General features: G+C 43.6%; 1 protein-coding gene across 2 annotated transcripts in view; it reads right to left on the bottom strand.

Moving 5' to 3' along the window:
- LPCAT1 (lysophosphatidylcholine acyltransferase 1) overlaps positions 1-15,263 on the bottom strand; it is a 189,390-nt gene that overhangs the window by 141,697 nt on the left and 32,430 nt on the right. For both annotated transcript variants that reach the window (XM_039525204.1, XM_039525205.1), the window contains exons 2-3: positions 9,606-9,748; positions 8,347-8,561 (exon numbers count right to left, since the gene is read on the bottom strand). In XM_039525204.1, the coding sequence (XP_039381138.1) occupies positions 8,347-8,561; positions 9,606-9,748 (358 nt within the window). The remainder of the gene's footprint in view (positions 1-8,346; positions 8,562-9,605; positions 9,749-15,263) is intronic.

Below are 15,263 nucleotides of genomic sequence, written 5' to 3'. Positions count from 1 at the left end.
CTATCAGTACCCCCAACACTCTCCCTGGACACCTGCAAGATGGCAGCCTCAGGCAACACAAATGAGGATTTTGTGGATGAGGAGGAGGAGGAGAATGCGCAGCAGGCAAGTGGAGAATCCATTCTCCCCGGCAGCAAGGACCTTTTCCTCAACCTGGAGCCAATACCCTCCCAGGGCCTATTTTTCCTGGACCCTGATGGCGGAAAAGGCACCTCTTGTGAGTGCACATTTATAACTACACTACAGGGTTAAAAGCAATTGTGTTTAATGTTTGATTTGCCCTGAACAATTGAGATGCATTCGTGGCCAGTACAGCTAATGGAAAAGTCTGTTTATGTGTCTGAGGATGGAGCAGGAATCCTCCAAAGACATCTCCATGAAGCTCTCCTGGAGGTACTCTGAAAGCCTTTGCAGAAGGTTTCTGGGGAGGGCTGCCTTATTTCATCCTCCAAGGTAGGACACTTTACCATGCCATGCCAGTAGCAAGTGGTCTGGAATCATTGCAGCACAAAGTATGGCAGCGAATGGTCCTGGGTTTTGGTCACATTCATACAACATTCGGTCTTTATCTTTTGTGTCAGCCTCAGGAGAGAGATATCATTCATAGCCACCTGACTGAAATAGGGGAAGTTTTGTAAGGGAACAGTAATCCCCTGTGTTTAGTGATCCCTGACATATTAGACCCCGAGCATCCTGGGTTGTTTGCGCTTTGCTAAAAGGGATCATCCCAGAAAATAGCCACGCTGCGAGGGAGGGGTGTTTTGCACATCCACCCCAAAATCGCAGCCCTTCTTTTTAAATGGCAACCGCAGCCCCCTCCTTTTAAACGCAGCCCCTCCTTTTAAATGGCCAACACAACCGGCACTGGTTGCTATGGGAGAGGAGGGTGCTGCAGTTTGAAAAGATTTCCACATGTTATGAACACGGAAGAAGCCAACCCCACGTACCCTTTTGCTTACCATGGCTGCCGGCAAACCAATTTCTGTGGTCCAGCCATGTGTCACCATACCAGCAGGTGCTCAATATAAAAGGCAAAATGCAACCTTGTACCTAAAACACAGGTTCTGTCTGCTGTGAATTGCTTGATTCACTGTGAAAATCTCCCTTTTGATCTTCTGTAACGTCTACTCTCCCTTTTTTCCCCCTGCAGCTGCAAATGTTTCTATGCTCCCCGCATCAACTCTGTCCCTGAGGTTATCGCAGATTAGAAGGCGAAAAAAAACACGCATGCAATAACATGTTTTCAGAGCTCATGCAATCTTCCCGCACCGATAGGGCACAGCTGAATGCATGGAGGCATTCGGTGGCAGAGGCCAGGAAAGCTTACAGTGAGCGTGATCGTAACACTCAGGAGGAGATGCTGGGGCTAAAGAGGGAACAAACAGACATGATGAGGCATCTGGTGGAGCTGCAGGAAAAGCAACTAGACTACAGACGCCCCGCTGCAGCCACTGTGTAACCACCTGCCCTCCTCACCAAGTTCCATATCCTCCTCACCCAGATACCCAAGAACGTGTGTGTGGGGGGGTGCTCCACGCACCCTGCCACTCAACTCCAGGGGATGGCAACAGCTTTCATTTGTAGTGTGGCTACAATAAGCAATGTGGCCTTGTCCTTCCCTCCTCCCCGACCCCACCCTGTTATCAAACCCTTTGTACACCAGAGCTTCTTTTGACTAGTCAGCATTGCCAGTGATCAAGTTTTTTTTAAATAAATAAAGAATGAATTGATCCAGAACAATAGGGACTTTATTTCCTGTGCCAGCTTGGTCGAAGGAGGGATGGGGACTGCCTTACAGGGAAGTACGTTCACCAAAGGGGGCGGCTTTGCATCAAGGACAAACACACACAACTGTCACACCGTAGACTGGTCAGTCATGAAATTGTTTTTCAAAGCCTTTCTGATGCATAGTGTGCCTCAGTGTGCTCTTCTAATTGCCCTGGTTCAAAATTGGCCGCCAGGCGATCTGCCTCAACCTCCCACCCTGCCATAAACATCTCCCCATTACTCTCACAGATATTATGGAATACACAGCAAGCAGCAATAACAATGGGAATATTGCTTTCGCTGAGGTTTAACCTACTCAGCAAACTGCACCAGCACCCTTTTAAACACCCAAAGGCACATTCTACCACTATTCTGAACTTGCTCAGCCTATAGTTGAACTGCTCCTTACTGCTGTCCAGGCTGCCTGTGTGCGGCTTCATGAGCCATGGGAGCAAGGGGTAGGCTGGGTCCCCAAGGATAACTATAGGCATTTCAATATCCTCAATGGTAATTTTCCGGTCTGGGAAGGAAGTCCCTTCTTGCAGCTTTCCGAACAGCCGTCAGTTAAATGGCCCTAATGATCCACCAGTGCTTGCAACACCATTGAGAAGTACCCCCTGCGGTTTATGTACTCTTTGGCAAGGTGGTCCGGTGACAAGATAGGGATATGCGGTCTGTCTATTGCCCTACCACAGTTAGGGAACCCCATTGCAGCAAAGCCATCCACTATGCCCTGCACATTTCCCAGAGTCACTACACTTCTTAGCAGAAGAGTATTGATTGCCCTGTCTACTTGGATCACAGCAGCCCCCACAATAGATTTGCCCACTCCGAATTGATTCCCAATTGACCAGTAGCAGTCAAGCGTTGCAAGCTTCCACAGGGCTATCGCCACTCGCTTCTCAAATGTCAGAGCAGGTCTCATCTTGGTATTCCTGAGCTTCAGGGCAGGGGAAAGCAACTCACAAAAGTTCCACGAAAGTGTCCTTACACATGTGAAAGTTTCACAGCTAGTGGGAATCATTCCATACCGGCAACATTATGCAGTCCCACCAGTCTGTGCTTGTTTGCCGGGCCCAGAATTAGCATTCCACTGTATCAACATGCCCCAATGCTGCCATGATATCCCAACTGCCACATCCTGTGCTTTCAGGAATGTCTGTGTCCATGTCCTCCTCACAATCTTCCTCATGCTGGCGGCTCCTAGCTAGACTCTGCACATACTGCAGGATAACGCATGGGGTGTTCGCAGTGCTCACAAAAACAGTGTACAGTGCATGGATAACCCAGGGGAAAAGGCACAAAATGATTGTTTGCCACTGCTTTCAAGGAGGGAGTGGAGACTCATGACATGTACCCAAAACCACCCACAACAATGCGTTTGCCCCATCAGGCATTGAGGGCTTAACCCAGAATTCTAATGGGCAGCGGAGACTGTGGGATAGCTACTCACAGTGCACCACTCTGAGAGTCGATGCTAGCCACAGTATTGAGGACACACTCTGCCGACCTAAGGCGCTTAAGTGGGGACATGCACGATCAACTGTATAAAATCGGATGCTAAAGATAGACTTCTATAAAATCGACCTAATTTTGTAGTGTAGACATGCCCTTAATATTTTTGTTCAGGAAAGGCTCATGACACTAAAGGAAGGAAGTGCCCATACCAAATTCCATGACCTACTGAAAAGGACAAGGATTCTGACATTTTCCTCCCTCTATGCAGCTGGAAAGGAAATGAAAAGCAAAGACAAGGTAGTCACAATAAAGGCTGATCTTCTGATACTAAGTGCATAGTTACTGCCTATAATGACAGTGGATTTGCTCAAAATATTGTGTCCTGAGCTAATGGTAGTTCAATTTACTCTTGCTGAGGTAAACAAGTGTCTAAAGTTAGAAATAAGCTTGTTATGATAGACATTTTAACCAGAGAGATCCTTCTCCTTGTGAGATAACTCTTGATAGTACATCCTCTCTGGTGATGGTTAGCCAAGCACATGAAGTGGCACTAGGAAAACCTCTTCAATATACAATCATTGGAGACCTTGCAAACGTTGAGTGAGTTCATCATTCTGGACAGCATTTCAGCAGGACTATACCTTTGACAGGTACAGACAGGATTCTATTAAAGGAATGATGCAACAGAAGCTTCTATGATTGAAGACAAATCTGTTCCACTCAACTGCTCACCAGACCACTTGACCCATCCCAAAAATAAAGCTGATCTGGCTTCTCTCATCTCTGAAAAACTCCTACCCACATACCAATGTGCCACATACCAAAACAATTTTCATGTCCGGAGGGTTCAAAGAAGACAGTTCAGTTAAATTGAACCCAACTGTGGACACAAGTGAGTTACAAAGCTGACCATGAAGAGGCAGACACCAGGACTGTACTGCACTGTATGCATATATCAGAGGGGTAGCCGTGTTTGTTGCTTTTTACAGATCCAGACTAAGAGTCCTGTGGCACCTCACAGACTAACAGATGTATTGGAGCATAAGCTTTCGTGGGTGAATATCCACTTCGTCAGACACATGTGTCTAACGAAGTGGGCATTCACTCATGGAAGCTTATGCTCCAATATATCTGTTAGTCTATAAGGTGCCACAGGACTCTTTGTTGCTTTGTATGCATATAGATGTTGATTGTGTCATCGTGTCAGCGCAAGAAACTGAGGTTCTTCTGGTAGTGGCACACTGACAAAATGCCTTGCAGCAAGTTGCGTTTGGGTTTTTTGGTGCACATTCTTGTGCATACTGTCTGAATGAAGCCTGTACTTCGTGAAGCAGACAAAGGAACAATACTCTCCTTCCATGTACTGACAGGCTGTGATACAGTTTCCCATATTGCTGGGTACAGCAAGAAAATGGCTTTGACAATATTCATGGAGAAACAGGGACTTTAAGGAACTTGGTTCATTCTGTAGATCATCCTTCCCATTTCAGCAAAAGATTTGCTGATGAGGAAGAACTGTGACAAAGCATGGGTGATATTCTTCAAGTATCTATCACCAAATGCTATGTTCCGAACTAGACATGCACCATGCTATTACATCCAAAGAGCTCACTTTCAAGCCATGGTCTGGAGGCAGGCAAATGCAACAATCCCACTGGAGAATATGGGTTGGACCAAACACAGTGGAGAACTGATACCCAAGCTTATGTCAATGCAGCCAATACCTGACAGCTGTACAGAAATTACCACCTGTGAATATGTCAAAGAGTGCATATCACAATGCTGTAGCTACAGAAAATGCCACACTGGCATAGACTGCAGCCTGTAAATGCAAAGAGCGTGTTGGCATACGTAGGAACTGTTAAATTATGCTTGTCTAAACAATGTGTGGAATATATAATAACTGTATGTAGTGGAATAAAAACCATAAAAATTTACTAATTTTTCAAATTGTATTTAAATTTTGATCTCCAATTTAGAAAGTGAAATGTTACACCTCATCCTGGTAAACATTTTTTTTCAGTTTCAGCACATTCAAATGACGAAAGATAACTTGTTTATCTACTTTTCTCCAAAAATGCCTCCTACATCCTATTTTACAGCAACATGCCCAGCCTAGAAGCAGCCATAATGATAAAAGGTTGAGGCCTCACATACCGGTCTAAAGATATGAGATGGAAATGGAGCTACATTTCTTTGTATCACACAATATTCAGCTCTGCACAGAGCATACATTGCTTTCCACAGGATTCTGGCCATGGATGTGAGAAGTTCAAGTCCTCCTAAGAGTAGGGATCCACACTGAATACTTAAATTGAAATTCTTCACAGTTAACCGCTTGGTTTTGGTGTTACCAATTATGTAAAATTCAGTTACTCAGAGCCAGAGATATTTGGGGACCACCCTTCCTAAGATAGTCATCTGTAACTTCTTACTGCTCTGCAGAGTTGTGAAGTATCAACGAAACTGTAAAAGCTAGAAATTTGTTTGCAATAAAACTACTGCTAAAAATCCCATACTACAAAGCCGTAAGAATCCAAAAACAAATTTCAGACTAAATTATTTCTAGGTCACAGCATTGATAAAATACACATAATTAAGCCTTTCAACATGTTCATTAGTTTCGAAGTAATGTACTTAGATTATAAAAAAAATAATCTCTGCGAATCAACTCTGCAATCCAAAAAATATATGGGACCCAGTTTTGGTGGATCATAAACAACATAACTCCAATATGAAGCATATCCAAAGTAAGAATATAGATAGGAACACAGGAATTTCCATTCTCAATCAGACCAGTAGCTCCATTTACTCCAGTATCGTTCAGAAGAAACAGCCCTACAGGGCAAGTTTCCTCCTAAAGCCCAAAGGTTAGAAGTAGGTTTATACCCTGAAATTTGAGGATTTACATCCCGTTCAAAGCTCTTATTTATTTTTCAAATACTTGCTATTGTAACATTGGCCATTCTTGTTATTCATATAAATGTCTAATCCTTTTTTGAATCCTGTTAAGCTCTTGGTCCCTTTAATGACCATGGTACATGTTGTATTTCTTTTTACCAGTTTTGAATTTGCTACCTTTCAATTTTACTGAACATTCCTTAACCTTTCATTACCATAAAAGGTGACTGTTACTGATCAAACTCCTTTTCTACTATTCACTAGAGAGGAGATGAATAGGTGGCACATAATAAAGTGAACAGTTCCAATCTTTTCTCTCTTTTCCATGTTTCTAATCAGTCGTATTGCCCATATCCGAACACCCTCCAAATCTGTTGTTGTGAAGATGGGGGTGACAAGAACTGAATGCAGTATTCCAAATAAGAATGTACCATTTATTTACATGATGGTATAATGCTTTCCATATTTTTCCATCCAATTTCTTATACATTCTAGCATTAGCGATTTTTTGACAACTGCTGGACATTGAGCAGAGGTGTTCGTGGACCTGCCTTTAATAATCCTCAGGGATTAAATCCTGGCCCTGGGGAAGTCAATGGGAATTTAGCCTTTTACTTCAATAGGGGCAGGATTTTGCTCCAAGTCTTTTTCTTAAGTCAATATAGATCATTGAGAACCCAGTGAGGTTTATAGAGGAAATGATTTGAATTACTCAGTGTGCATTACTTTGTATCTGTCAAATTTGAATTTTATCTGCAATCTCTGTATCCCCACAGACTGAACTTCATGATCACCTCTCCTTAGAACTTCTCTCACTATGTAATCTTTTAGATAGAGTTACTCTCTCACATTCAACACAATCTAGACTTCCTTTGCGGAATTTAGGCAGACATTATATCCCACTGATTTTTGTCATTCCACCACATTTCAGTAATCACTATTATAGCAAGGTCCTCTTCCACTTTCAGACACTATTTTTGCTTTTTGGCTTCATTCATTTGTATTCAGAAATTTGTAGATTTTTGTTTTTAACCATGAGTCTACTTCTACAAAACTCTTATATTCTGAGTTGACTTAACAGAATTTAGCTCTGTGACCTTGATGTTTCCTGTTCTGTTGTAGTTCTCTGGCCTATCCTTTACTTGATACAGATACACATCCATATCACTGACTTCTCTAACAGATGTCTTCATGAGACTTGATTGCTCAACACTTGTCAGTTCTGCTCCAACTTCTAGTTTAACCAAGTCCCCAAAACTTTATTATTCATGTCTGTCAATAGTCTGGTTCCTCTTGATTAAGGTGGAATTCATCTCATTTGTCTAGGCTCTCTCTACGCCAAAGTGTTCCCCATCCAGTGTCTAATTTAAACCCATTCTTTCTATAGGTCTTTATATCCGTACATTGAGATGCTGAGCTCTGTCTAGCTGACCCATGCATGAAACTAGTAGCTTTCTCTGAAATGTTTCTAACCATTGACCTCTGACCCTAAATCTTCCTAACAATCTGAATTTAGCTTCCACAACCTCTCTCCTACACCTTCTTATGTCATCAATATGTACCACAGCCACAAGCGTCTTCCCACACTTACTAGAAGTTTGTTTAGCTGTTTGCAAGATAGCTAAGTAAGTGGTATCTCAGAACTATCTATGTTTCTAATGACCAACCCCCAAGCCACTCCAGTATGCCTCCATCTCAAACTGTAACCTCATTGCCTAGAACCACCTCCTTGATGCAGGAGGGACGATCAGCCTCCCCTATCTCAATCAGAAGAAATGTGTCCCTCCATTCCATCTGGGTCTCTTCCTTTCACGAGACCAGCTTCCCCAAGTGGAAAAATCAGGACAGGAATTCTGGGTGGACTTGTTCTACAGTGTCCCTAAATATCAGAACTTTAAATAGTTGTCTCTCTCTCTACTCTTACAGTCCACACTCTGCCCTCAGGATGTTGTGACTTACCTCTGGATTCTGTGGAATTATTTGGTTTTGCTTCCTACAGTCATTCACCTTTTGGAACAACCATGTCATACTTTTCAGTTAACTCATTTAATAATCAAAACAGCCCTGTAAAATTTCACTTCCTCACTTGTTCTAACTTAACTTTGTTGCTTTGCTTACGGTCCATCCCCGCTCTGCCAAATTTAATATGCAGTCATGACATTTCTAGGACTTTATTTTTAATCTTACTTGGAAAATAAAATGTTGACTAACTGAACTTACTTCCCCATACAGGAATATCTTTGCTTTCTGCCTTCATCACAACGGAAGCCATAGTCATGGTCACAGGAATGGCATCGAAGTATGAGGAATGTGGAGCCAGAGTTAATATTGCTGCTTCTGCTGGTAAAGCCTGTCTGCCCTTTACATTTATCCAATGGAATCCTCCAGCAAGCCACATTGTTCTCATGATTGCTTTCAGCAAAAAGTCCACTACTCTGTAAATAATTTAGATATAATGGTTACACTACTTCAGTGATGTAAAAGTGTTACAAAAATAGTTTTTAAATAAACGTGTTGTGTATATTCAAAAAATTAAAGCTTTAAAAAGTTAACACAAATTTTCAATATCACATCAAAATATACAAAGTAAATATCCTTAAGACAATAAATATGTTTTTACTATCCATTTGCTATTCCATTTGTATCAAGCCTTTTCTTACTTTGCTTACATGCAAATTTTGATTATCAATGGAAATGTTTTTATTGATTTGTGTGTATATGGTGAAATTGACGTTTGCTGACATTTATCAATAAAAATCTAATCTTTCCAAACCTCTGTTTTTTTGAACCAGAAACATTTAATAAAGGTATTTTGTTCTCCCTTTCTAAACATGTAAGCCATTTGCAAACCAACAGCATCTAGTTCAGTTATATTTTATTTAATTCCTGAGTATTATAGGCATCTTTCTTACCCAGAAGTCCCCAATTTTGAAACAATGAACACTAACTGATTTTGGTTTTGACCACTAAGAAAACCATCTCTGGGTATAGACCTTTAAGATTATTAAGAACGTTTTCTATATATAGTGTCATCTCAACTTTAGCGGAGACCTTAATTTAAAAATTACATAACTGTTGGTGGTTTCCTAATCTTTCCAGAAAACCTCCTTTGCAGTAAGGAGAAATAGATATTTATGAAAATAATGCAAGTTAAAGATTATTAAAATGAAACTGCACAAATTGTGTTTTACAAAACTGACTTAAATCCCCCTCTGTCTCTGCAATCTAAGGGCCAACTGATAATGCACATATGTATTCAGTCAACTCACATATTTTTAACTTCTCATTAGGGAAAAATGTGTAAGTGACAGATTTTACACTTGTCACAGATCTGCCTTCCCCATATTAAAAGGAAAACTGTCTAGTACTGTCAGGTTATTCCAGGACTTCTCTCCTCGAAGCTGAAAAGTTATATAATGGTTATCTATTTATTGTACCTCAGCGCATGCTTTACCAAATCAATGAATGCAGTGACTCACTTTCGCCACCAGGAGAGGGGCTTTTCCAGTTCTCTCTCAGCAGATCCCATTGAAGCAATGAATGCAAAAGGCCAGGCCAATAACATCATAAAAGCAGCAAAAAAGAGTCGGATGGGGAACAAAGTCAAGGTCATGAAGGCAATCTGCAAAACCCAAACAATTTTGTTATTTTAATATGTAATCTAGACTGATGGAAAAAAAGTTTACTATTTTAAGAAACTTTAAAAGAATAAATAACAAGGTATTGTTTTTGCTGATACAAACTAACATGGCTACCATTCTGAAACTTAAAAAGAATGTTAGTTTAAAAAAAAATTCCATGCGTAAGGATGAATTCTTAACTTTTTTTTCATTAAATAAAGTTTGAGACAAAAAGGATCAATCATTTGAAAAATTAAAATATATTTTGTCATTATATGAAATATATATAATGATATATTACACACACAAAGTTACATTAAAAGTACATTGAGATGGGATTCCCAGGGTGCAGCCTGGGACTGTGGGACCACTGTGCCCCCTTAATTCTCCAGCCTAGGCTGTCTCTCATAATGCTTTGCTAGTGACAAGCAGCAAACCCCTCCAAGCACTGTTACCACTCGGCACACCCAGCTAGATTGCATGAATGCTCCCAGAGCCACTCGTGAAATCACACAGAGAAAGGCACCAGCCAAATCACACCAGCTCCCAGCCTTGTACCTCAGGATTATATCGTCTTGCACTGTTCAAGACCCTTTCTTGAGTAATGCAAATTTATTAATTGGTTCACCACTTCATCAATGGAAAGTGGATATACACCAGCATTTGTAAACCTGAGCAGATTTACCAAGCACTTCAGGCAAACTCACTGGTAAAGATAAACAGTAAAATAAATTTATTGATTACAAAATACAGATTTTAAGCAATTACAAGTGATAGGCAAAAAGTCAGAGTGGTTACCAAAAGAAAAAGAACAGAAAATATAAGCACACAGTCTGAACTTTAACCCTTATCACACTAGACAGTATTTAGATCAAGCAATGTTCTCACCCCACTGGATCTTACAGTCCTTCATATACAGGTTTGTCTCTTAAACCTGGACCAGTCTCCTCTGTTGGAGTCTTCAGTATTCTAATCATCCTTGTTGCTTGCAGCATAGGTAGGGGGAGGAGAAAAGGTAAAGCATAGGGCCATTGTGTTCTGGTTTTTACCCTTTGTCCATGTGCTTGGAGAAGAGAAGTCCAGGCATGTCTGGTGGGCATGGCAAGGTTGAGCAATTCCCCTAGTGTGGCCTTATGTAAGTGAGTCATTGCATTCTAGCTCCCTTGTTGGACAATGTCTGTTGACGGTAGTTCGACACCCGCCCAGGCATTGGTTATCCCCCTGGTTAATGTCTTTGGGAAGCTAGTATCTGGGCACTTCCCAAACCCACAACACATTTTAGTGACAATCATACAACAATTCTCATAACTTTATATGCATTAATAGCAGCAAAGAGTCCAGTGGCACCTTATAGACTAACAGACGTATTGGAGCATGAGCTTTCGTGGGTGAATACCCACTTCGTCGGATGCATGTCAATGAAGTGGGTATTCACCCACGAAAGCTCATGCTCCAATACGTCTGTTAGTCTATAAGGTGACACAGGACTCTTTGCTGCTTTTACAGATCCAAACTAACACGACTACCCCTCTGATACTTGATATGCATTAATGATATACATATTTAGATGGAGCAATGGGGTTCAGCAGATCATAATCTTTCCCCTGTTAGCAACAAGAAGTAAGTCAAGGAAAGCGTGGGCCCCTTACTGAATGAGGGAGGCAACCTAGTGACAGAGGATGTGGAAAAAGCTAATGTACTCAATGATTTTTTTCCCTTCTGTCTTCATGAACAAGGTCAGCTCCCAGACTACTGCACTGGGCAGCACAGCATGGGGAGGTGCTGACCAGCTCTCTGTGGAGAAAGAAGTGGTTCAGGACTATTTAAAAAAGCTGGACGAGCACAAGTCCATGGGGCCAGATGCACTGCATCCGAGGGTGCTAAATGAGTTAGCAGATGTGATTGCAGAGCCACTGGCCATTATCTTTGAAAACTCATGGCAATCGGGGAGGTCCTGGATGACTGGAAAAAGGCTAATGCAGTACCTATCTTTAAAAAAGAGAGGAAGGAGGATCTAGGGAACTACAGGCCAGTCAGCCTCACCTCAGTCCCTGGAAAAATCATGGAGCAGGTCCTCAAGGAATCAATTCTGAAGTACTTAGAGGAGAGGAAAGTGATCAGGAACAGTCAGCATGGATTCACCAAGGGCAAGTCATGCCTGACTAACCTAATTGCCTTCTATGAGGAGATAACTGGCTCTGTGGATGAGGGGAAAGCAGTGGATGTGTTATTCCTTGACTTTAGCTCATGCTAAAATAAATGTGTTAGTCTTTAAGGTGCCACAAGTACTCCTGTTTTTTTTGCGGATACAGACTAACATGGCTGCTACTCTGAATCCTTGACTTTAGCAAAGCTTTTGATACGGTCTCCCACAGTATTCTTGACAGGAAGTTAAAGAAGTATGGGCTGGATGAATGGACTATAAGGTGGATAGAAAGCTGGCTAGATCATCGGGCTCAATGGATAGCGATCAATGGCTCCTGGTATCTAAATCAATGGCAGCCGATATCAAGCGGAGTGCCCCAAGGGTCAGTCCTGGGGCCGGTTTTTTTCAATATCTTCATTAATGATCTGGAAGATGGCATGGACTGCACTCTCAGCAAGTTTGCAGATGACACTAAACTGGGAGGAGTGGTAGATATGCTGGTAGGGATAGGATACAGAGGGACCTAGACAAATTAGAGGATTGGGCCAAAAGAAACCTGATTAGGTTCAACAAGGAGAAGTGCAGAGTCCTGCATTTAGGATGGAAGAATCCCATGCACTGCTACAGACTAGGGACCGAATGGCTAGGCAGCAGTGCTGCAGAAAAGGACCTAGGGGTTACAGTGGACGAGAAGCTGGATATCAGTCATCAGTGTGCCCTTGTTGCCAAGAAGGCTAACGACATTTTGGGCTGTATAAGTAGGGGCATTTCCAGCAGATCGAGGGATGTGATCATTCCCCTCTATTCGACATTGGTGAGGCCTCATCTGGAGTACTGTGTCCAGTTTTAGGCCCCACACTACAAGAAGGATGTGGAAAAATTGGAAAAAGTCCAGCGGAGGGCAACAAAAATGATTAGGGGCTGGAGCACATGACTTATGAGGAGAGGCTGAGGGAACTGGGATTGTTTAGTCTGCAGAAGAGAAGAATGAGGGGGGATTTGATAGCTGCTTTCAACTACCTTAAAGGGGGTTCCAAAGAGGATGGATCTAGGCAGTTCTCAGTGGTAGCAGATGACAGAACAAGGTCTCAAGTTGCAATGGGGGAGGTTTAGGTTGGATATTAGGAAAAACTTTTTCACTAGGAGGATGGTGAAGCACTGGAATGGGTTATCTAAGGAGATTCCACCACCTCCTTCCTTAGAGGTTTTTAAGGTCAGGCTTGACAAAGCCCTGGCTGGGATGATTTAGTTGGGGGTTGGTCCTGCTTTGAGCAGAGAGTTGGACTAAGTGACTAGATGACCTCCTGAGGTCCCTTTCCAACCTTGATATTCTATGATATCTCACATGGCATGCTTTATATGTAATAGCACAATTATATATAGATGAGGCATACGGGGGGTACAGGGAACTCTCCCAAGGTATAGAGCAGGCCTGCACAACTCGTAAAGTGGCGAGGGCCATATTACTCCAAAAGAAAACAGCTGAGGGCCAAACCCCCCCAGCTGCCCCGAAACACCCCCCTCCACAGCTCTCCCGAAACACAACACACACACCCCAGCACCGCCCACCCGCTCGGTTCATCATCCCCCATGAAATAAGGGGAGGGGAAAAGGGGGACAGTGTGAAGGGATTTTCTGGGGCTGTGAATTAAGGGGAGGGAAAAGGGGGGCAGTATGAAGGGATTGGATGTGACTGTCCAACACACAAACACAGGGAGCCCTGCGGGGTGGGAGCAGTGTGATAGGGGCCGGGGAGGTGGAAGGTCCCTGGACCAGGGAAGGGGGCAGCAGTTGGGGCAGGGCAGGTGCAAAACACACACACACACACATCCCTCCCCCGGGGATTTCCTGGCTGCCCACAGACAGTTCAATCCCCCCAACACTACAGAGACCACCCTGGGAGCAACCAGCGCAGTAGCCGCCCCACCTCTAACTGAAGGGTTGGGGGGGGGTCTTGGCCGAGTCCCCCCACCCCCTCCCGAGCTGCGGCTCGAGCCCAGGCTGGGCACTCCTCCCCTTACTCAGCACTTACCGGCTCTGCCTCCTGCCCAGCGCTTCCCGCCTCAGCAGGGCCTGGAAGTGATGCACCCGCTGTATGCCAGGCTGGGGGAGCAGGAGACCGAGACGGAAACACGTGCGCTTCTGGACGTTAGGGCATTTGGCATGCGACACGTGTGCAGGGCTGTGAGGTTACACACAAAACCCAACCCATCCAACCCTCCCCCTGCTCCCTGTCCCGACTACTCCGATCCCTCTTCACACCCCCACCCGACAGCCCCTCCCCGACAGCCCCCCCCCGAACTCCCAACCCATCCAACCCTGCCCTTGCTCCCTGTCCCGACTGCTCCAATCCCTATCCACACCCCCACCCCCTGACATTCCCCCAGAACTCCCGACCCATTCAACCCTCCTCCTGCTCCCTTACTGCCCCTCGGGACTCCCCTTATCACCATGCCGCTCCAGCTGCTGGCTCCACGTGAAGCCAACCAAACAAGCAGCTGAGCACACAACCCCTCCCCTGCAGAGTGCTGTAACGTGACGCTGAGGCAGGGGAAGGGGGCGTACCGGGGAGGGACTCTGCCTGCTGGAGACTAATGGGAGCAGCTAAATCAGACCCAGATGCCCAATCAGCCACGCCACACTCTGCGTGAGGGGAAGGGAGGGGAGGGAGGAAAAATCCCAGATGGTTGCACCGGCCCTGGGCAAACCCGACAGCCTCACCCCGCCGCTTGACTGTGGACCGTATAGTGAGCCCACGCGGGCCCTATGTTGTGCAGGCCTGGTATAGAGTGTCACATACATCATGGTTGCAAAGCCAAGCACTCAAAAATGATAATATTCCAGAATTAATTTGGATCCCTTGTGCATATGCATTATGACACAGTCTTTAATTATATGATCACATATTACGTTTTCCCATAGGGCCCCTGCCTCATTCTGTGCATAGAATGGACAGTGTGTATTTAATGAACAATATATTTTATCATTATTGTGGCAGCTCTAGGCCTTATTTACTGCACATTATTCAAATCCTGCTCTGAAGAATTATTGATTCATGGGCTTTTCTATGGCTCTTATCAGTACAGTACGAGTGATTCACAAATAATGTATTTTCACAACAACCCTGTGAGATGAAGGGGTAGTATCCCCATTCTCACAATAGGAAACGGAGGCACAGAGATATTAAGGTAAAAAGTATCAACTAATTTTCGGTGCCAAATTTGAGATTGAAAGAACCAGAATATTTCAGAATACTTAGCATTATATAGCACTTTTCCCTCAGTTTTTAAAAAAGCAAACTGAAAAAACAAATTCCATCAATTGGCACCATACTGACATCCATCTGGGTCATCAGCAGAGTTTGAACCTTT

The sequence above is a fragment of the Mauremys reevesii genome, linkage group 2, assembly GCF_016161935.1.
Source record: "Mauremys reevesii isolate NIE-2019 linkage group 2, ASM1616193v1, whole genome shotgun sequence".
In the NCBI taxonomy this organism is placed as follows: domain Eukaryota; kingdom Metazoa; phylum Chordata; order Testudines; family Geoemydidae; genus Mauremys; species Mauremys reevesii.
The sequence above is the reverse complement of the archived record's forward strand: the minus strand, read 5'-3'. Positions and strand labels throughout refer to the sequence as shown.